General features: G+C 42.8%; 4 protein-coding genes across 14 annotated transcripts in view; 3 read left to right on the top strand and 1 right to left on the bottom strand.

Annotated features, from left to right (window-relative positions):
• Positions 1–1443, top strand: part of DNAH3 (dynein axonemal heavy chain 3) — a 129549-nt gene extending 128106 nt beyond the window's left edge. The window contains exons 62-63 of the mRNA XM_025207009.1: positions 305–442; positions 1049–1443. Coding sequence (XP_025062794.1) covers positions 305–442; positions 1049–1402 — 492 coding nt within the window. The 3' untranslated portion in view covers positions 1403–1443. The remainder of the gene's footprint in view (positions 1–304; positions 443–1048) is intronic.
• Positions 1444–9013: 7570 nt separating this feature from the next.
• On the bottom strand, positions 9014–23012 carry LYRM1 (LYR motif containing 1). 11 transcript variants are annotated; one of them, XM_025207006.1, is made up of 5 exons: positions 22794–22920; positions 21664–21775; positions 13042–13200; positions 11587–11679; positions 9014–9420 (listed from the first exon to the last, which is right to left on the bottom strand). In XM_025207006.1, the coding sequence occupies exons 2-5, from the start codon at positions 21712–21714 to the stop codon at positions 9304–9306; spliced, it is 420 nt and encodes a 139-aa protein (XP_025062791.1). In that variant the 5' UTR covers positions 21715–21775; positions 22794–22920; the 3' UTR covers positions 9014–9303. The 11 variants fall into 11 exon arrangements, with proteins under 11 accessions (XP_025062791.1, XP_006026165.1, XP_006026162.1 ...); XM_006026103.3 differs by lacking the exon at positions 22794–22920 and adding an exon at positions 22136–22717; XM_006026100.3 differs by lacking the exon at positions 22794–22920 and adding an exon at positions 22393–22717.
• DCUN1D3 (defective in cullin neddylation 1 domain containing 3) overlaps positions 23005–23116 on the top strand; it is a 31614-nt gene continuing 31502 nt past the window's right edge. Inside the window, exon 1 of the mRNA XM_006026097.3 lies at positions 23005–23066. The gene's annotated coding sequence lies outside the window, so the exon portion shown is untranslated. The remainder of the gene's footprint in view (positions 23067–23116) is intronic.
• The window catches only part of ERI2 (ERI1 exoribonuclease family member 2), a 62676-nt gene continuing 62594 nt past the window's right edge, over positions 23035–23116 (top strand). Inside the window, exon 1 of the mRNA XM_025207002.1 lies at positions 23035–23066. The gene's annotated coding sequence lies outside the window, so the exon portion shown is untranslated. The remainder of the gene's footprint in view (positions 23067–23116) is intronic.

The raw sequence follows: 23116 nt of genomic DNA, 5'->3' as shown, positions 1-23116 counted from the left end.
GGAAAGAGCATTACAAGTAAGTTTCTGAAAGATCCATTTGAGCAGGGCCACTGCCCTAATTTGGACTGGGGTTGACTATGAGCTACCCTAATTTATTCTTGCTTCCTAATGGCTCCAAGGAGCTTCAGCTAGGCAATAGCATGGGATGTGCTTGTCCTGGCTAGACTTTATGGGTCAAGTTAAAGCTCCCTATTCCTTGTTGCAGCAGAGTGGGAGATGGGCACAGGATCCCTTTTCTGCTTTGTACTGAGATAGATATTGCTTTTCCTAATAAAATGCTGCTGTTCTTCTTTACCCAATTCAGGAGTGGACCAGCAAGGGACCACCCAATGTATTCTGGATATCAGGATTCTACTTTACTCAGTCCTTCCTGACTGGTGTTTCACAGAACTACGCTAGGAAATACACCATCCCAATTGATTACATTGGATTTGAATTTGAGGTAAAAAACACAGAGGAATATAATTTATGCAAATAATTTACATATATTAAATTAAGCAAACAAAGCCAAACTGATGTTCCCTTTTACCATGGGCCTCCCAGATTTGGTTGCAAGATTATTTAATCTGGAAACATTAGAGGTTGAACATCATGAACTGCTGCTGTTGCCTCTGGGTAGGTTTTCCTTTGGTACAGGAGAGGAACGATCACTGACATACCATTTACCAAGACCTATTGACTGACATGACTAATGCGCAGGCCTTGTGCTGGCCATCAGCACAAAAGGGTGAATTTCATCCTCTGTGTGTGCTATCCAAATGCTAATGAATCGATAGGAAACTTACTAATACATAAGCAAAGGTCTCATTAGTATGAAGAGAGGAGAGACTTTCTGTCCTTAAGTACTGCAGAAAGGGCAGCAGAAACCATCTGGGCTTGATCCTAAGACCACTAAAACCAAAGGAAAATCTCTCACTGACTTCAGTAGTTTAGACTGAGGAGCGTAATCTGCTGTCTGAACACTTCAGAATCACAGTTTACTCGCTTTGGGGAGTAAACACTTTCTAGATCTAAAATAAGACCGAATCCAGTTATTTAACTCTTTCAGGTGACAAAAGAAGAACACACCATGGAAAAAATGCCAGAAGATGGGGCATATGTGAAAGGACTTTTCTTGGAAGGTGCACGATGGAACAGAGAAACCATGCAGATTGGAGAATCATTTCCCAAAATCCTTTATGATTCTTTGCCCATAATTTGGCTGAAACCTGGAGAAAGTTCTAAATTTCTACATGACAATGTTTATTTGTGCCCTGTTTACAAGACAAGTGCAAGAAGAGGTGTCTTGTCTACTACAGGGCACTCAACTAACTATGTTCTCTCAATAGAGCTTCCTTCAGATAAGCCCCAGAAACACTGGATAAACCGAGGTGTGGCAGCCCTGTGTCAGTTAGATGACTAAAATGTATGCAAGTCACAACACCCAAATTCTGTAATTAAAAGACACGCTTACTCTCTGGTGGCTGCATTTCTTCTTTTACTGCAACATTTGCCACTGATTTTAAAGGCTGTGTGCGCCATTTTTCTTCTACTTTTCAACTTATAGGGACTGATTAAAGAACAATCCAAATACAACCCAGTTTCAAAGACTTGGGTGTCATCTTACTGTTGATCAAAGTGGGCAGAATTCCCAGAGAGGGAACTTGCCGTACTGACTATCCCATGTGGATCCTGTGAAATATTGAAAGATGGAAACACTCATGCCATGTGCCCAGCAGATTTTTTTTTCATTTCCTAGGCTCAGGGCCTAGGTGGCTGCTTAAGCTGAAAAGGACATTGATGCTGTCATGCATTATTCATGTAGATAGGCCTTCCTGGATCTGCCCTTCGGTGCATGGTCTCCCCACGCCCTATTTGCCCCCCTACGTTCACAGTCTTATATACCCCAGGAACATGAAGGGTAGGGAGAGAGGCTCAGGTACCGTCTGTCTATAAGCACAGGGGGCAAATCCACAGGTGGGTAGGTACACTATTATAGCTTTATGGCATTGCTTTGATGACAGTTGAGGATGTGCTCCAGAATTTCCATCAAAGCCTCATGTACCACCCAATTACATGGTTTTGTAAAGCTACCATAATCTCAAAAGCACTCACTTGCTTGTTTAAAGCTGATCATTTACTGCATTTTCTCATTTTACCTTGTTCTCCTTTTCTCTAACACTACTGCGTGGCTGAGAGAGAAACTTAGCTCCTCCCTTCCCTGCCAGCCTTATCTCTTCACCCTGCCCTCTCACATGTTGGATTAATACCCACCTGATAACATTTTGTGCTTGTTTATGGCCTTTCATCTGATGAGCTCAGAGTGCCTTCCAAGCATTAATTAAACATAAAATAGTACTGAACATCTTCAAAGAGCTGTGCAGTCATGTAACAAAATCCCCACAACACCCTGGTGAGGGAGAGAAGGATCATTAGGCTCATTTCACATGCAAGAAAAATGAAGTGCAGAGATCAAGGTGAACATTTTCAAAAGCATCCACTAATTTGGGGTCTCAATTTTTTGGCTGTTCAACTCATGGCACATAAATTAATTGCTTGAGGCCACACAGTGAGTCATAGCTGGAGTTGCAGCTATAATTCAGCTATTCCAAACTCCTAGACTTCAGCTGCAATCATTAGATGTTACTCGTCCCATTAATTATGTCGTGTAATTCTTTATCACAGGAATTATTTCACTGTGCTGAGACCCTCTGGCAGAAAGTTATGCCCCCACTGTTCTGTTGTTTGCTTATATTTTATAAGATATTTATAAATTGCATATGCATGCATACATCTTTTGTGTGTGTTACCACATACATGGAAATCAGCAGTCTTACAATAATGAGTATAGTATTGTTCTAAATAATAATACCCAGAGGTAATTGCTGAAATATAATTACATAGAGATATTTGCTACATCATATATATAGTATGCAGGCATTTAGTGCATTATTGTTTATTATGCAGTGACATTGTATGCAGCTAGGAACATTGGTACTAAATGCAGAATGGTTTAATGCAGGTGTGAAGTTATTTTGGTTCAATATTACATTATTCATTATTACTTGCTCATGTTGCCATCATTCAGTTTGAGTTATATTTTGAGCTTAAACCACCAATTCACCCTCTTTGGTAAGTATGAAAAGTACAGAAGAAGCTCCCCAAACTTACAAAACACTTTGAAGGCAGAATGGATTTTTAAAAGATTAATAAGCAAATTGGTTAATTAGTTTGAATTAAAATGGACTAAAAACAGGGTCATTTAAGGAATTTAGCATCTGTATCAGTCTTTTCTTTGTCCTTTGGTCTTAATAATAGAATAACATAGCATATTTGTATTTTTCATATAGTTAAATTTAATTGAAATCTTGTGTGTAAACTACTGTATATCTAAAGAAATTAGGCTGTAATTAAACTAGTTTTAATGACTTGTATATAATTATTATGATTAAATGCTACAGGCAGGGTCAGGTCATCAGTTTGGGTCACTCTTAACTGGCCTACTTTTAACCGATTTTTGACATCAGAAATAACATGACCAATCCTCATTGTGTCCAGCTAATTTCCATAAAACAACATTGTTGATTATAATAAATAAATGCCATAAGGGAGACTGAACCCACATGTCCAGTTCTGATTTCTGGTTTAATTGGCATATGTGTTGCTTTATAAAGGTTCTTGGTTAGAGTTAATGTGTGAAATATTTAATATATATCTTTGTTACTCACATGGTAATTACAGACTTCTTTCCTACATGCAATAGTATTTGCATACTGCTGTTCCTTGTGAGTGGTTTCCTTGCTGCTATTAATATTTTAAATATAATCTTCCTTTGTTTACTTCTGGACTTGTCAGTGGAGGCCTCTCTTTGAACAGAAAGGAGAGGGGTGTATTATGTGAAGCAGCCATGCATACACTTTTAGAGGTTCACATACTATACACCCTTTAAATGGCAGAGCTAATTTGGTTTAATTACTATGGTACTGAAGAACCATGTGACCACTTTCCTCTGGGTTTCTCCCCCTACTGGCTCTGAGATAGTGACATTTTCTATTGGGCGGGGGGGGGGATTTTTTGGTGGTACTTTGAAATGCTGCTTCCTAATGTTTTATGAGCTGTGACTTAGTATCTCAAGAATGGGGAATGACAATGTTGCGTGGCGCTGGTCCTGACAGTGTCTCCTCATCTAAGTTAATAAGAAGGAAAGCAGCTCCAGTGTGAGCTAGGCAGGACTTAGTTCAGTGGTAAGACGAGACAAAAATCTGCAGACAAGTTAAATTTCTGGTAATCATAGATATTAATAATAATGGGATTGGTGTTGGGACTCTGAGCCATACCAAGTCCAACTCTTCTATTTCTCAATTAGAAACTCACATTAAACAAACCACAAAGTAACACCCATAATTACTGCAGCACATGGATGCCCAAGCCTCGTGATGATTCTTGGAAATATTTCAAAGCAGATGAAAATGAGATGCACAATGTACAAATTTCATAGAGTATCTGTTTCTTTCCCTGAAATGGCACAGAGAGATCCCAAACTAGTGATTCTGAAAGTCAAGCAAGCCAGCAGTTGTTCTCAGCAGGTGAAAAGTTGAGTCTACTAACGTCTGATCTGTGGAAAGGCCGTTTGAGAAACTGAAGTTGCCATCATCATCAAACTCAGTTAGTGAGCAGCAAAATGAGTTTCCCATCAGAGGGGCAAACATAACGGGTTTTCTTTCAGAAGTGAGTTGACCCAATGTTAAACTGCCCCATGGAAAGCAACCACCCCCATCACACATTTATGGCTATGGTTAATGATATACTGGGGGCTTCGGCTAATGTGATTGGAAAAATGAATGAAAGGGACGGTTCTATCTTTTCATTGACATTCTTGCAGGTGAAATCATAAACATGGGGAAATAAGGAAACTTTCAATCTGTCTCTAGTGCATTGAACTGTGGACATTAGTTCCAAGTATTCATTAAGTCTCTGTATGCCTAAGGGCTTAGCTATGAGGAGGCAAGTAGCCCTGTGACCCTATGCTAATCCAAGTTCTGCAGGAGAACGTACGCAAAACTGTACCCCGAAATTTGGGAGTTCAAAATTAGAGACTGGGGTTTATGGCAATTTAAAAACGGCCCTTCAGAAAGCAGGGATCAGATTACCTTTCATTCCCTGATTCCACAGAAGATTATGTAGTAAAGAACAAACTTGCATTAGAAGGATGATAGGGCAGAAAACCTAAGGGGTCTTTCCCATCTCATAGTTACATGACTTTCCCTTTGGATGAATTAGGCCATTGCTTTTATTTTATAGGGGTTTCTTCATCTCTAAAATATAATGATGGTATTAGTAAGAAGATGCTCCTGTATGCACTTACATCAGGGTTGAATTGGATTTGATGTGTCGTAGGTGTGGCAGAGTTACAGAACTGACTGGGGTTATAAGGCTGTTACTGAACATTCAAGGGCAGATGTCTTGTGAACAGATTACCACCGCTTTGCTCACAAGTTAGTTCATAGGAGTGTTCAGGCAGCTGACTCAGGTCCCTATTTGTAAAGAATATCAAATTACTTTGACAGGGCTTTTCTATTATTCTAAATCATCTCCCAAGTGTTATGATAAATTGGAGAGTGTCAGTATCATAGTGCTTAGGGTCGGAAGGCACCTAAACACATCACTAGGTCCGACCCCCTGTCCTGGGCAGGAATGGGTGCCGGGGTCATATCACCCCAGCCAAATATCTGTCCAGCCTCCTCTTGAAGACCCCCAAGTTAGGAGAGAGCACCACCTCACTTGGGAGCCCATTCCAGAGCCTGGGAGCCCTAATTGTAAAGTAATGTCTCCTGATGTCCAGCCTGAACCTTCTCTCTAACAATTTGTGGCCATTATTCCTAGTAACCCCGGGTGGTGCCTGGGGGAACGGAGCCTCCCCCAATTCCTGCTTTCCCCCTTGGGAGTTTGTAAATGGCCACCAGATCGCCTCTCAGCCTTCTCTTGTGGAGGCTGAATAGGTTCAGGCCCTCCAGTCAAGACTTACTGGAAGGGGGGGTAAGAGAAAGTTAAGTAAGTATAGGACATGATGTGTGCTGACTGGCTGTATTTGGTGCATTGCAAACTCTTCTGAAAACTCAGGCTGGTCTAATTTAATTGCAAAGATGCTGTCCAAGGGAGGTTGTACAGGAATGACGTTATAAAACCTCACAAAAGTCTTGTCACTGAGCTCTAGGCTGTATTTTGAAGGCAAGTTCTGACCCTTAAAACAATCAAATGTATGTCAGTTCAGGGTCTGGTAGGGTTACAAGACCAGTGCTGTACAGGATGGGCTCTAATAAAAGAAACTGGATAAAGGGGCTGATAAAATTCAATGGAGAGACTGGGAAATCAGCCTGAAAAATAATTAAAAGTAAACCAGCTTGTTTTTCAGAAGTGCTTTATTGAAATTAGTTTCCCAGTATTAATGTAATGTGCAGTTCTGCAGGTCTTTTAATGAGATTGTATTCATTGTTACAGTATAGGGGGGGAAATGAACATGGGCAAATTGGTCCTTGTAGTAAATCTAATTGCTTTGCCTTTGAAGGAGCTATATCAGGGATAAATCTGGCCTGCACTGTCATTGAAGTGAGTAGTAGCTGAATCAGACCTTTAGCATTATCCTCAGTAGATGATGAGGCAGGGTGACTTGGGAGAAGCTAAATCCTACCGAGCTGTGAGAAGCTTGCTTATCCAACAAAGAATGATACACAGTGGGAGTTTAACAAAGAGATTTTTCTGAAATGCTGATATTTGTCAATTCTCTATCTCCCTCTCTCACAAACCAATGGATGCCATGTGGGCCAGGCTCTGTCTGACGCACATCTACAAGCAGGCTGCCAGAGGGATTTATGCTCTCCAAACCTGATCCATATCTGATCTTAGCTAAGCAGCCTGATGGCATAATGTTTTATATTCCAGCACTGAAATACTAAGATGATCTTACAGTAACTAAGCTATTAGTTCACATTCTTAAGCCTTTCTTTTGAAAGGAGATACCAACATTCATAGCTACTTAACATTATAAAATCCTTAAAATGACCCAATGATCTTATTTCAGGTTGTTAGATGATTTTTTTAGTCAATTGAGTTTGATATTCCTCTAAGTTATTTGGTACCACTTAATTGTTTTAAACTCTGGTCGTTTCAGCATCTAATGAATCTGCTTTCATTAGATGGAATTCATAGACTATGGTTAATACTTAGTTTGTGTTCGACTGACTTGTCTTTAGAGATGTTCTTTTGAAATGTTCTGCAGCGTGTTTTACTATATGTACTCCACTGGGAGATATGACTCTAACATATGCAGTAAATGAGTCAGACTATTAATTTACATGCATATTTGTTCACCTGATGAATCACAGTGTTACCAGTAGCATCTTAAAATTAGCTGTATGAATTCTAAAGATGAAAGAGATTTTGCTTGAGGCTTAAGAGCTAAAATTAAGTCTACAGCTGTATTCAAAATCCTCTTCTGTTCCCATTTTAACTTGGCTATTTGAACTGTGGTAGTTGGACAATTTATTTAGGAATTTTTAAAGTGAAGGATTATATGCTACTTAATCAGAAATTACATGAGGACTCTCTCTCCCCCTAACCCACCATCACTGACCTTTGACCCATAGATTCCCAGCAGCAGTAAACTTGCAAAACTCCTAGCGTTGCTTCCAGAGATGACTTTTTACACATTCAGTACAAAGTACTTCCCATGTGTGGCATTTTCCAGGAAAATTAACTACACGGGAATTATTGTCGCCATGGACTAGAACTGTAGAGATTAGGCAGGAACTGGCTAGCCAATCCCTATCATGCTGACTAATATTATCTGTTTCCTTGTAGCCCCTTGTCTGCCTATATCTGTCTCCTGGTTTATACTTAAGTGTGATGTTGTAAGGAAGTCATTTTGTTCTGTGTTTATACCGTGGCTAGTAGAGTGGGGTCCCTGTTCCCTGACTCAGCGTCATGGGCAGTTCAGCAATACTAATATTCAAGCCAGTTTTGTGATCCTAGGGAGAATCCTGGCTATTGGTACTCCAGATGATCTTCAGGATCAGAGAGGACAAGGGGAAGGCAGAGTACAAGGACTGACTGAAAGGAACTGGACACAGGAAAGTGGTGGCAGGTAGAGATACATCGATACAGCAGTCCCATATTGTATCAGAACTGATATAAGGAAAATTGACAGTATTGGCAATCAGCTTTTTTTGGCTGATGTGGCCGATAATGTTGCCAATAAATGCTCCGTGCATGCGCACAGCTGCAGCGCAGCATGCAAGCGGCCAGAAGCGCAGCCCAGAAGTATGAAGAGTAGCAGGGTTCGGCTGGTAAGTCTGTTGTGAGGGAAGGGGTGTGGGTGGGGAGGGCAGATTGAGGCCCCAGTGGTGGGGGAGTGGGAGAACACACCAGCCAGTGGCCCCTGCCCCCTGAAGGACTCAAAGGAGTCTGTGGATGCCAGTCAGTGAAACTCTATCCAGACTTGTGAGCGGAGGAGGAGTGCTAGGAAAGCAGCCCCACACTCATCTGGATTCCTCCTGGCAGGAAGCAAAGGCACTAGAATGTACAAGCTCCCGTAAACTTCAGCCTTTATACATCTACCCTGTCTAGAATGAAAAGAAAAAAAAAAGGCCAAAACAGAAGCAAGGGGCCAACTTGCAAATTGAAAAATAAGAAGAAAGCAAGAGTTACTTTTCTCTTTACAAAATGTCTAGTGCTTCTTGACCATAAGGACAGCGTGAGGCATAAACTGAGGGACTACAGCGGGGGAGAGGGAAGCAGGGCTTTAGTCTCTCCTTCTCCCTCCACCCAAGATACCAAACCTGGCCAGAGGTAGGAAAGAGCAACTGCTAACAGATGGTCGTGCTCTTCCTATGCAACGAGAAGCCTTGGGAAACATTTTTTTTACCCAATTCCCTGTGAGTTTCTACTCAGGCTGCACTGGGGTCAACAAGCACCTTCAGTAACAACCGTATTTATAAAACTCATGTTGACCTTGAGAGAACCCCATTGTAAATTCATATACAACTAAAAAATCTCCATGCTTTATTTTGACTTCACAAAGTAATCTTCATATTGCACCGCGCTCCTTAAAAGCTGTTACTTTTATTGATGAGTCAGTGGTTGAATCTTATAAATGCAAGGCAGTTTAAATACATCCTTATTTATCATGTGTTCTGAATCAGCTAGGCTTCCGGCCTCAGGAGAAATGGAAGCAAATTTCAAGCACATAATAGTTTAATTCACAGTTGTGCACAAGAGATGCCTTGGGGTCAAAGTCCACAATAGCACACCTCACAGCAGGATGGTAACTTATGAAATTTCATCATAGGATTTCAGGTAGACTGGCTTGGAAAGCTTTCTCAGCTTCTCTTGCTTTTGAAATGTCCGGCCATGTTTCTGGGCAAGACCCATAGGAGGAAGATGAATCTACGTAAAACAAAACACAATTAACAGTAGTTGTGCAAACTGGTAAACTGGAACCAGTCAGGAAACAGGAGATGATGTGATACAAGAATATTTCATTCAAACTTGAAAACAGTTTTATAGACTGTTGAGAGAGCACACATACTCTCTCAATTAGGTCATTTATTTTGATTGAGAAAAGTCCATTTCCAGTTGTGATTACAACTGTGTTTAACTTTGGAGCCCTGTGTTTTGATTTACTGCATAAAATGCAAGCAGAATCCATTATAATCCTCTAAATTAGACTTTTACAGCCTTGTGTTTTATTTTGATGTCATAACTTGTAAAGATGCTTCATTTGCTAAAACCGTATGGAATATAATAGTCTAGTAAATGCTTTTAGAAGGCCCAGGTTTACAGTTTATCAGGGCAGGTGCAAAAAGTACAGAATCGCAACACAACAAAAATATCAAATGGCTATGTTTTGTTGGTACCCAAGTACCAAGTCTCAAAATAACCAATTTTCCGTACAGTTCTGCCTGGAATTTTCTTATTGCCAGTTTGTCATAGTTTGGATTTGTCCTGATAACACATTAAACTGCACAATTTTTATTACTGACCCTTGAAATAGAAAGCTGTAGTTTTTTGATTGATAAAGTCCTTGTATATATAAGATTGTTATTGGTCCCGTAGTGATTAGAAATTGTAGGGGTAATGATGTGATGTTATGGTCTCTGGAGCCAATTCAAGGTAGTGGGTTAGGTACAAATATTAGTAAAAACACTTAGTAAAATAGCAAGATTCTACAAATCTAGAAAATGTTAAAAGATTTTCTGGCCCATCTCTGGTCTTCTACGGTTGATTCTAAAAGTTATTTGAAGCCCTGATGAGTATAAACTTAAAAGACCTGCTCTATACTCAGTTAAAAGGGTAGCTAAAAGCAGCATGTTTGCTGCAAAAAATGAACAGTATTTATTCTGTAAACTGAAGGAATGCAGTTTGAAATGTGTAAGAAAAAAATGCCAAGAACTATAGTAACCCACAACAGCATCTGAGAAGCAAAGAGGAAAAGAGATCTAGATTCTGATCACTTTGATAGGAAAAGCATGATACAGATGAAAATGTAAACATATTAATGGGATAAAGAGGAAATCTGAAAGGATGACAGCACAATGGAAAGAAAGCATGGACAAAAGGAAAATAGCATTGGATGCTACAACTCCCTGCAAGTTCAATAATGTTTAAAAAAGCCATTTTCATTTCTTTAAGTGAGGAGGGAGGAAAAGGAACAAAGATTATGTGCCTACCCAAAAGAACAAGAGCTGAGTTGAGAGTACTTTTATTCACAGTGTAGGCTAAGAAGACAATGATATTTATATACTCACTGCACAGGTGAGAGGACAAATATGAATGATTTCTAATCTCTCACCTGGATTTGCTCTCTACCAAATTTTCCTGTGCTTCATTGAATCTAATGAGTGATTCAGAGTTGCCTAAAATAAGCACCACCCCTTTGAAGACAATTAGGTCATGCATGTTTAGTCTTTTGATGACTTATTCAGAAAACTGGATTACTTCAAAAGAAGCAGAGAAACATAAAGAGTTTCATCATAGCTTGATCCTTATTCAGCAAAGTGCTTAAGTATGTACTTCTTTAGAACAATAATGTAGCAGTGATATTGGGAACCCTCATGATTTTGTTGCAAGTTCCATAATAGATGGTGTTTTTTAAAGCCCCCACTTCTGGGGTCGTGATTTGTTAGGAACCTCAGCTGTGATATATTTTTAAACCAAGTTTCAAGCCCTTATGATCGTGAAGGAAGGCTTGAAAACCTGGCTGAGGTCCCTAGAAACTGGAATGCAAAGACTCAGGTTATAAAATCTCATTATTTTTAATGAGATTCATAGATTCATAGATTGTTTGGGGCCAGAAGGGACCTTGCAGATCATCGGGTCCAGCCCGCCCTGCTCTAGGCAGGTAATCTGGCAGATAATCTGGGGGGGGAAGGGTGTTAATTGGGGCCAACGTTGAGAAGCCCCATGATTTTTGGAGGGTTGGAGTTGACAACACCAAAATAATGCCACAGAAACAAAATTGCCTGCTTTAAATTAGGCAAGCACTTAAGTACCTTACTCAGTAAAGGGATTAGTACACGCTTATAGAGTCTTTGAGAATGGGTTCATACTCACAGGTCGTGGATAGGGGATGTTATAGTGAAGTCCTATTTCTACTCTTGCTTTGCATTCTTCTATACACTGATGAATCACCTCTGGATCCGTTAACTAATCAAACAATATAGGAATGAACAGTGTACAAAGGGAAAAGGCAAAAATTAGCAGTTATGAGCTCAGCACAGCCACCTGATTTACATTTTTTTTTGTTTTCGGATAAGCCCAAGCATGCATTGTCCTATTTTCTTCATCTCCACATAGGTCCTAAAAGGTAGAATTCTCACAGCAACTCTGAACTTGATATCACTGGGTGCATCTGCATGTTCATTAATGTGCCTTAGATACTCTGCATTTAGCTTAGTACTTGCTTAAGAAAGTACTAACTAAATGCGCAGTAACTAGAGTTAGTGTGCATCAGTGCCGGCACATGGTTATTTTGTGACGTTCACTGTGCATTACCTTAATAACACTGCACGGTAGTCTATTAGCACAGTTTTTAACCACACAGTGTTATTAGGCTAATGCGCAGTAAAATGTCTGGTGTAGACACACCCAATGGATATTAGAGTCAGGAGGAAAAGCAGGGCTTAGGTTTACTAGGGGAATATGAGAGATGTTTCTTATCCTATATGGTTTTTCCACTGTAAAACAATGATGGGCATGTGAAATATTAATATATTAATGGAACGAAAACTTGTTGTCAAAAGTAAGTTGAATCATTTCTCAATATGTATGGTAGCTGGAGAGAAAGATTTGAAAAACTAAGGGACATAACCTCCTATCACTCCATTCCTAAAACTCCCTCTTAAGCCAGTAAGGATGTATACATTCAATAATAGGAAACTAAACTAAATAATATAAAAAAGTTAATATAATTGTAATTGATTAACATATCAATATGAGACCTAAATACAGGGAAGACAAATAAGGATCTATGATAATAACCAAGTCTGCCTGTTTGTTTACTCTCTTTGCAAGAAGTTTTAAATCCTAATTTTTTTATATCATTTTTGCAATAACTGTGTTCTCCTTTTAAAAGAGGTGCCAATAATTACGGTTGTAAGAGAAAAATCAGCAGATAAAGGAACTAGTGAATTTTGCTTGCCATTGCAGTGGTAATTATGCTTTTTGCTAAGCTTTCTGAAAAGATCAAAGGCCACTTCAGGCGACAACTATAACAGCCAGCACACATGAAGTGCACTTTTCCTACTCTTCTTATTTGGCATTTTCTTATAAATGTTCTAGACCTTCTAACATCATAAAGCAACAAAGAGCTAAGAGGATTCTAGATTTCTTCTTAGGGATAATTGATATTTTCTGTTTGGAGAAGTCAAAAAAAGGAGTTGAAGATATTTGCATCGGTTTCCAATCAAAAGACAGGCTTGAGGACTCAAATCTTTTCATGTTAAGGCTGAACAAATCCCGAGAGCAGAGCATCATACAGCCACTCTAAAAGCCAGGAGACCTACTTACATTTTTGTTTTTTTGAAATAATGTTTTGGCTTCATTTATAATGTACTGTTTCTCTTTAATAGTATCCTCCATCTGTCCTGATACAGATTGCCATTTCTTGGCTATTCGGAATATCTTGCGGTAAAGGCCAAGAACTTCTCGTCGTGTAACTGGTGTCATCTCAAGAAAAAACAAACATATGCATAAATATTTTGATTGATAAAAGGTCACCAAGCAGATGTATGCTTTGCACACAGTCTTTAATCAGTTTAAAAATATTGTTACTGTCTTAAAAGATCTGCTGAGTAATAGGAGAGGAACTAACAAAGCTGCAAATAACATTTACCTGCCAAGCCATGAGAACGTTCACCTTCCACATAGAGAGACCGTGTTTTCCTTTCTTAATGTCTCAATTTATCAAATGCGAGTTAAACGTGCTTAAAACAAAACTGTTGCCTTAAAGCTTTGCTGAATTGTGGTCTTGGATCCAGGACACCTGGGCTCTGTTTCAGCATTAATCTGCAGTGTCACCCTGGGTAAGTCATTTAAACTCTAGTCATAGTTCCTTTTTCTCTGTAACAGAGGTTTTCAAAGTATTTGGATCAGTGTACCCCCAGTGGCTGGATGGGGGTGGGAGGGGTGGTGGGGCAGGGGGTTGCACATGGCCGAATGCAGAGCAGCAGCAGCTGCTGTGTGCAGACTCCCCCCGTGTCCAGCCAGGTGGGTGGCACCTACGCGGCAGTGCAGGATGGTGCGTGGCAGTGCTCCATCCCCCCCTGCCTGCGCATACCCCCTAGGGCCTTCTCAAGTACCCCTGGGGGTACACGTACCCCTGGTTGACAACCCCTGGTATAACACATCTCTACCTTGGTAAAGTGCCTTGAGATCCACAGATAAAACATGCTTCAAAATTGCCAAGTATAGTTGAAAAGCCCCTGCACATTGAAAATCTATAAAGTGATTTTCATAACACCGTTTCTGATAAATATTACACAGTATACAGTCATCATCTGATTGAAAATTAATACTTCAATGATTAACAGAGAGAGTGTGAACTAAGCATGGGGCTAGAAAGTGCCAAGTTCTAGTCACTGCCTCTAGTGGATTTAGAAGTCACTTCTGAAGGAGTAGGCAGTCACGGCTCTCACTGAATAGGACACACTGCTGTTCTGCAACATCTAAAATAAAAAATGAAGTCCTAGTGGTGAGTTTGTTCGCAAACTGCAGGAATAATCAGTATTTTGGAGATATTCCACCTCAAAGCTGCCTTTTGATCCATGCACATTTTGAAGTGCCCCAGCCTGCCAGATGAATGACAGGTCCACTGACAACTGACCCTTTTCAACAAATTTTCCTGTATTGCCACATGGTGTCCTCCGAAGATACAAGTGAACCTCTTACTGAAATCTGATTTTCATCTACTAATCTGAAGTCAGAATATTGCCCACAAGAACTAGAGCAGTTAACAAAAAAGCCTTCTGTTTCCTGGTTCTTTGAGCCTTTTTATACAAACAATTCCTGTGAACTAAAGACTATTTTGGGTTTTTTGCAAATTCTGTCAAAGTCTCAGAAATATAAGCATAATGCTGCTTTTGTGTAGTTCTTAATTAGTATTAGTAATTCTTAACTATTAGTATTATTTTTGAAGAAGAGGTATAAAATGTTAACTGGTCCTCATGTCTTTGCCCTAGAGAGAAAAATAACTGATTTGTGTACAGCCAAAAGTTGTTTCTGTTAACATTTTGCTGAATGAATGTTTGTACTGATTCAAGAAAACAAATATCCACAAGTAAATGCGTAACAGACTCCAGTTCTGCAAACACCTCCACATACATACATTTCAGTCAATGAAACTACTTCTGTGCAAAGGGTTTAGCTGTGCACCTGCTTGTAGAATCACAATCTTGCCCTGGAATAGATTACCTAGATATTCTGGTATGTAATCTCTCTCACTGGATCCTCCTTTGGGATAGGCAGCTGGACTAAATGAGCTTTCAAGGTTCCTACCAGCCCAGTTTCTGTAATTTGATGATTTAGAGCCTTATGCTATAGTGTGCATCACAAAACATGAATAGACCAACCAGCAAGACTGAACCGAGGTCATGCAGACCCACAGCCACATCCCCACCAAGGCCCCCTCATGACCTCACAACTGTGCTGTGGCCCCATAGCCTCATTTCTCCTTGTGATGGGAGTGACAAGGGGCACTTGCACAAGAGCTAGTGGGAGCCTCTAACTGACAGACATGCTCAGGGCAGGTTTTCAGGTAATCGCTACAAATATAACCTTGGAAAAGTAACTATTTAGATGTTTACCACATCAGGGGGCTTTAGGAACAGAGATAGTAAGTATAGGAGCCTTTAGTCTGTGCAGTAGTCGAGTCCTGTTAACTTTTTTTCCCCCATATGCTACAGTTTTAACACTTTCCCAAGCCTGAACATTTTAGAGGCTTGCAAGCATTTCTCTCACCAATCTTTTTTTCCTGTTTAATAACTGTTGAATTTTTTCTCCCTTCAGTTTCTCAAAAAGTTGGAATTAGCACAGTTCTATTTATTTCCTTTCTAAGCACTCAGCTTCCTAGCAGATGTGGGCTGTAGTGTTAACATATGCAGTGAAGCAGACAAAAGGGGTAACAATATGATAGTCTTATAAAAAAAAAAAAAAATCACTGACCAGACTTGTCATAAGGGCTCAGCAGTCTCCAGCTCCCACTCCTGATCTTTACTCAGTATTTTCTAACGATGCTAAGAGGCAGATTAAACCCAGTTTCTGCCAAGAATTACAATGGAGGAAGTAACCAGAAAGCTCCCCCACTGCAGAACAGGTATGAAAAAACCAGGGCAAAATTCAATGTATGCATGATACCAAAAACATGTAAGGGGAGTATTTTTTCATACACCATGTTAGCTACTTACCTTGCTACTTGTCTCCTTAGCATGCATGTCATGATCATTTTGCATGCCCATTGAATGCAAGTAGGAAGATGTTACACCACTGTACCACTAACATCCCCATTGTGGTAGTCAGTCAAACCCATTGTTTAATTTATACTATTGTTTTTTTTTTAAATTGTAGCGTCTGACCCAGAAAGGTTAACCACAGGAATTTGTCATCAGGAAGAGCATGATTTATTCTTGCTGTTGTTTTGGCTGAAAAATAGCTCAGGCGATGTTCACAGCAAGAGAACTGTGAAAAGGACCAAGGTTGGTCTAAAAAAACAACCAACTAGTAGTATAAATGATGGATTGCAGGCTAAACTTGGACAAGTCTTAGAATCTGTGCTTGGACGTGGGCCAGCTGTGGCACATTTCCAGCTTCCAGGTATGTGTCTGTTGGATGCTGTGATTAGCAGTTTTGACCACACTTTGGTAAAACAGACACTGGACTATATCGTGCCTTTGATCTGTTTTGCAAACTCCTGTTATCAATGTGCAGATCAGGGGAATGATATGGCCCATTGTATCCAAAACTGCAAAGAAACCTTGAGTAGTTAATGAGTTACTGCATGATGAAAATGTCAACGTTTTTGTTGACAATTGAAACAAAAACACCCAGTAGCCTTTACCACAAAAACATCTTATAGCACTTACAACCTAAGAACCTTTTTTTTTTTTTTTAAGAGCTAACACAAATCCCTGTGAGGGTTTAATTCCATTGACTCCAAAGCCCCATATGAAATAATACAAATAATCTTGCCATCTGCAAGATTCCACAGTATTTTAGTAATTAATACACACACACACACACACACACACAAATCCCAAAAAACTTGCCACCTGTATTGCAAAGTCACCTTTGTTGTACAGAGCTTAAGCCATGCTCCAAGAAGAGACAAGAGGCAGTGATGGGAATGAGACCTTTCAAATATAGGCAGCTAAATTACTTGTGTAGAATTACATTTCTTAGGTAGAAGGGCTTGAACCACCCCCTATATCTACCTCCTTCCCAGAGAGTGTACCTGTAGTATAACAGCCATAAATCTATTTACCTACATGCTGTCAAGTCAAGGATCATCTACTGGCTTTAAACATCCAATCTGTCAGCAACATGCTCAGGATTTAAGCAAGAAAGTAGTAGTCAAGTAAGAGGAAACTGAAAGAACAGATCTCTTCTTTCATATCCCTGTCAACCAGGGCACTTGCTGGTCCTGAAAAACACACGTGACTTAATGCTGACTTGGGATCTGCTCAGAGAAGAGAACCTTCTGTATGGGATAATTTAGAACCAGCACCTTTGAAATTCTTGGACATACATGTTTTTAGTACAAGAACAGCCCAACTTCTGTTTGACAGCTAGTTTACCTCTGGCAAGAAGCTCTTAACAAGTCGTGACAAATTATTTGAGTGACAGCGTACCAGATCAAATTATCATAACTTATTTCCATAATAGAAATGTTATTTTTGTATAAAAAACATAAACCAGCATTTCTATCCAGGGTGAATGCGATTGTTTCCCCTACTACATCCTTTCTATATCTGAATACCACTCTTGAACTAGCATTCATTTACAAGATATAAAAACTGTGTATCCGGCTTATTTTAGAGCTAAATTATACCATTTAGATAAGTGGTGACCCACAATTTCTCTCCTACTGGTAGATGTGATATATAATCATACACTCCATTTCACAGCAATTTTGTGGTTACTAGAAGTTGTTAGGCTACATTCATTCCTGGTGCAAGTCCACTCTAAAAATGCAGTGGGTTTACATCAGGGATGATAAATTTGGCTCATAATTTCCTTAAGGGACGACAACAACTTAAACAGTTCCTGTCACATTGTGATGAGAGGAGAGATCAAGGGGTTTTGTGCCTAGAAGATCACATGCCACCAGTATTACTGTCTCTCAGAATCCAGCTTTCACTTCCTCTCTCAGATAAAATCAAACAGATTTAGGTGCTCACATCCACTACTGCATAACCACTACTGTGCACCAGCTCCACTGAATGTATCTGCATCAGCTGAGCTGTGTAAACTCAGGAGATGGGTTTTTGCATTTGAGTCAGGGAGAGCATGAATTGAACATACTTTGGGGAATTAGCCAGACCCCAAATTCAAATAAATAAATAATTGAACGGAGCCACCAAATTTTGTTTATAGTTGGGAGAAAGTCAAACAAATGCATAGGCCAACTTCCTTTGTGCTGTAACTTCGTTGGCTTAAATGGGTTTACGCTAAGAATGAGCTTGATCCAAGAAAAAAAAAAAAAGTCCCTCTATAATTATAAATCTGGACACACTGAGTGGGCCAAGTTACCAACTGGTGCTGAAACCTGACAAAAAGGTTGTTTGCAGATGTGGGGAAAAAAACCCCAGCGCTCGACTTTAGATTCAGCATGCTTTAGCACCAAGCCCAGCAGACGCCTAGAAAAGGCAGCGTGTCAGCTGCACCTGGCTTACCCAACATCTGTAGAGATGGGGTGCTTTAGTGGGGCTTTTTTAGTGCTTTTATTTAATAGCTGATTGACTCAGCTTTAGCTAAAAATGCCAAAAAACCCCACTGAAGTGCCCAACTTATACAGATATTGCAGAGTCGGGGTCAAAGTAACGTGGCTACTGCTTCTGGTAGAGCACTTTTTCCTCCCACATCTGTCAGCATCCAAAGTGACTGTCACTGTCCTCTTATTTTAAATTTTGTCTTAGAAATGATCCAGCTCTAAGACTGATATGATCCTACATGTTAGTCAACACTAAGCCAAATTCCTGCTCACACTGGTGGGAATTTTGCCATTACAGGAAGGGCTTGCACGACTTAGCATTTCACTTGAGTTAAACATTGGCTGACACCTTGATTAAAGACAACTGCATGCAATTCAAACAGCAGTAAATCAACAACTAGATTTTATCAATGGCTTTCCAGAACTATTCACACACACGGAAAAAACCCAAGAACTGATGCTTCATAATCTAGATCAGTAGCTACTATAACAGTCTATTGCAGCTGAACCCCAATAAACAGATGGAGAGTAGGTCATTCTCTAGTGAAGGACAAATGAACCTTTTAAAATTGTTATTCTGATTTGGCCAGTATAGGCTGGATCCAGTCTGGATAGCACTCCTGGGGCTGAGCTATGCATTGGGGTCTCCTAGCTAGGGACAGAAATTACACATAAACCGGTATAAATGATCAGAAACCAGTTCAAAGCTGTAACACAACAGAAGTTCAATGCACATAAGCTGCTTTCAGAATGGCTGAAACGGGTTTAAGAAAAACCTAGATGGATGTAGTATCAGACTTAACTGATTTAGGTTAAACTGGTGTATTGACCTTCTGTCTCAGATTCCAACCAGATTCAAGTTAACTCACAGTCCTCCAACATCCCAGGCAGAGTTGCCAGGTCTTAAAAATGAAGTTATCATAGTGGAAGCTCAAATTATTGTATTTTCTGAAAACTATCATACACTGAAAAATGGTGTGCAAATAAGCATGCAAATAAGTCTTCTTTTTAGGTGACATCATGTTGGCTTGTACTGTTATTATCATCACCAGGGATCCAGGTTTTCTATTTCCCACGGGAAAATGGAGAAAACGCAGATTTCTCTTTTTAGCAGAGAAATCCGCTGATTCTCCACTTCTGCAAAGTGCTCCGGCAGGCTGGTGCAGCTCCAGCCTGCAAGAACTGATTGCAAAAAAGACGGGAAACCCCCAGCCCTGGTCGGAGAGGGGGAGGGCAGGGCCCGAGTCTCTGAGGCAGCCAAAGCCAGGCTCAGGCTCACACTTGCCCTTCACCCCTGGAGCATGGAGGTAAGTGTGGCTTGGGGCAGGGTTGGGGAAGATGGTTGGGGATTGTGGTCATGGGGGGGTGCTGCCGGCCCCAGGCGGCACACCGCGGCTGGGAGCAGGCCAGGAGGTGTGGGCAAGGGTGTTCCTCTGCAGGGGACTTTGTGGGCAAGCGATGCGGGGCACAGTGTGGTGGTGCCCGCCATGTGCGGGCTGCACACATGCCGCGTGGCTGCCTGCTCAGGGGAGGGGGAGGCTGGCATGTGGCCGGAGCATAGCTCCACGGCCAGCTCTGCAACCACAGCGAGGGATGGGGGCGCGGCGGGATGGGGGGAGGCTTGGGCTTGCACATGGCGCTGCTGCTTACCTGGAGGCCTGTGACGGCTGCTGCCTACAAAACCTCCCACTGCTGCTGTGGAGCCATGCCCGGAGGGCCAGCCACCTGGTGGCAGCGTAGTGGTGGCCAGGCGGCATGCAGCCATCCCCACCACCACCCCGCACTGCACCTTTGCCGTCAGCCACACAGCTCCAAGCACAGCTCCGCAGCAACAGAGGGAGGTTTTGTAGGCAGCGGCCATCACTGCTGTCACAGGGCTCCAGATAAGTGACAGCGCCATGTGCGAGCTGAAGCCTCCCCCCTCCCCCCCATCCCTTGCCGTGGCTGCAGAGCCGGCCACGGAGCTGTGCTCCGGCTGAATGCCAGCCTCCCTCTCCCCATCTCCTGGGCAGGTGGCCGGGCGGCATGTGCGGCCCACACATGGCAGGTACCACCACACTGCACCCCGCGTTGCTTGCCCGCAAAGTCCCCCGCAGAGGGGCACCCCTGCCCTCATCCCCAGCCCTGCCCCACAGCCCCCCAAGCCCCATTTACCTCTAGGATCCAGGGGCGAAGGGCATATCTCTGTGGTGGCAGCACTTGACTGCAAAGCCCCCCCACACTCTGCATGCAGCTGCCACCACTCCGCACTGCTGCGGAGCCGTGCAGCCAGTTGCGGGGCATGCCACTGCATGCAAGCCCCCCGTTTCACCCCCCGGCCTGCACACGGTGGTTGCCACTGCACTGCCGCTGCCACGTCCTGTGCCCCTTGCCCACAAAGCCATGCAGGTGGCCGTGGGATGGTAGCGCAGGGTGCAGTGGCAGAGTTGCGGTGTTGGCCTCAGTGGGTGAACCTCCTGTCAGGCCTGCCAGCACGTGTGTGGCCCACAGAGTGGCACCCTTGCCCTCACCCCCTGGCCCTGCTCCTGGGAGTGGGCAGGGGGGCACGCTTCCCACCTTCTTGATCTATCCCCCAGCACCTTCCCTTTCTCCTGCCCTGCCCCGCTCCTTCCCCCCACACACACTTACCGCTGGGGTGGGTGTCAGTGTCTGTGTATGCATGTCTGTGGGTCTGGAGGGCTGCTGTGAGGGGTATCAGGAGGGCTGTGGAGACTGTGGTGGGGAGTGCGGGGCACCAGCAGCGCTGGGAGGGGTTGTGGGGGGGACTTTATTTTTTATCACGGATTTTGGGTTTTTAATCAGAGTATTTGCAATTTTTAATCAGAGAAAACCAGGATCCCTGATCACCACACTTGTGCCACTGTACTTGACACTACCCACTATGATGTTTGAACTCTTTCTATGACTGGTTAAACTGAATGTATTACTATGATTATTCTTTTCTCTTTCTTTTGCGGTTCAGGTCTGTGTATTGTAAATCTTCTACACTTTATTTTGCAACTTACTGTATTGGGAACACGCCTGCAATTTACGGACAAGGCGAACACAAAACCCCTTTGATTTCCTATTGATTTAAGACTGTATGTAACATTTAAAATAAAGCTCTTAGTATTATCACACATTGAGATTTAGTTATATGGTTGTTATACAGTTACCCACCATAAGTCTCCAGTTAAAGATAAATAGCAAATATTGCTCATCCTCACTTTAGTCCCTGTCAAATCCCAATTCAAAACCAGTGAGAACTGGGTCATCATCAATGTTGAAGTGTTTCTTTGTTTTGAGGCAAGTGGTTGGAAGAAAGCACGGACAGCGAACCTGAAAGTTCAATAGATTTCATAGATTTGTAGGGTCGGAAGGGAAGATCATCGAGTCCGACCCCTGCCCCGGGGTCAGACGACCCCAGCCAGGTACTTGTCCAGTCTCCTCTTAAAGCCCCCCGGGGTAGGGGAGAGCACCGCCTCCCTTGGGAGCACGTTCCACACTCTGGTAACCCAGACTCTTAAGCTGGTTAAGACCCCCTGAGAGTGACCTGGGTTTTGCACATGCTGCCTCAATTAACTGCCTCAATTGTGATACACTTTTGAACACTTTTAGTATTACCTGTCTTACAAGGGTCGAAAGTATTGTACAAATACGATAATTACGCTACGTCTGGCAACACTGACCCCAGCATACCTTGCAAACCAGTTCCCCGTCTCAGGGTGGGCAGGCTCAGGGCGGTCTGCAACGGGGCGGGGCGCTGTAGTGCCCGCCCGCCCCCGCCCGGCCACTGCAGGCGTTCCCAGAGTCAACAGTAAACGTCTGTTCAGTTGCTTATCGGTTCTGCGTACGCAGTCTAAGTTGTGCAGACTGAATCGATTCCGCCTCGGGCTTGTTACTGTCTGTACTTGGCAGAGGGCCGGGACCCGGTAGCAGAGCACGAACCCACTTACGTGTCGCAGGGCAGGGGCGGTGTTTTGTTTCGGACAGGGTCACAGGAAAAGGCCACGTGGATTTCACTTTGGTTCAGTCTAAACATGGCGGGTCGGTGTCTCCACGGTTGTCTGCCCGCCGCCCCCCATGGCTTTTCGTGCCGTGAGGGGAAGCTACAAGCAGACACAACCGAGCCGGACCGTGGGGGCCGGGCGACGTCGAGCGCCAACTCTGCGCATGTCCCGCCCCACGCGCCAGATGCCCGGGCAGCCTAACGAAAGGCTCTCCCGGGCGGGCCGGTACCAACGTGCGCGGATGGGGAGGGGGAGTGTTCCCGCGCGTCCCCCTATCTCTCATTTTGCCCTTTCTCACTGCTGCTCAGCACCCACTGGGTGTCTCTCCTTCCCTTCTCCCACGTTACCTTCAGGATTAAGCGCGATATAACCCTGTTTCGCGTTCCCCCCTTTCTTGAGCAGTGGTTCGGCCCAGCCAAGCCCGGTTCTCCCTACCACAGTCGGCGGGGGTTGTCTACCCTTTTCCTGCCCTCGCTGTACGTGTGGCGTCAGGGACGTCTGGACGCTCCCCGACGTCCCCCCGCCGCGCGCCGCCAGCTGACTCCTCATCCCCGGAAGTGATGCAGAGGCAGGGAGGGAGGGGGGAAGGCAAGCTGGAGTATCGCTGGGAGCCGCGGAGGGTGAGTGAATTGGACCGTGTCTCTTCCCGTCCGCTTAAGGGGGCGCTGCC

Source organism: Alligator sinensis, unplaced genomic scaffold, assembly GCF_000455745.1.
Source record: "Alligator sinensis unplaced genomic scaffold, ASM45574v1 scaffold330_1, whole genome shotgun sequence".
In the NCBI taxonomy this organism is placed as follows: Eukaryota; Metazoa; Chordata; order Crocodylia; family Alligatoridae; genus Alligator; species Alligator sinensis.
Note: the sequence above shows the minus strand (reverse complement) of the source record. Positions and strands in the feature narration are given on the sequence as shown.

Bases quoted from the DNA above. Each gene is read 5' to 3' on its own strand.
- LYRM1 (XM_006026100.3), bottom strand. From the start codon at position 22,478: ATGTTTAGACTGAACCAAAGTGAAATCCACGTGGCCTTTTCCTGTGAC. The intron at 13,201-21,663 runs GTGAGGATGAGC...TTTTTTCTTGAG, and splicing joins GGGATTTGACAGGGACTAAA to ATGACACCAGTTACACGACG. The intron at 11,680-13,041 runs GTAAGTAGGTCT...TTGTTTGATTAG, and splicing joins TATTTCAAAAAAACAAAAAT to TTAACGGATCCAGAGGTGAT.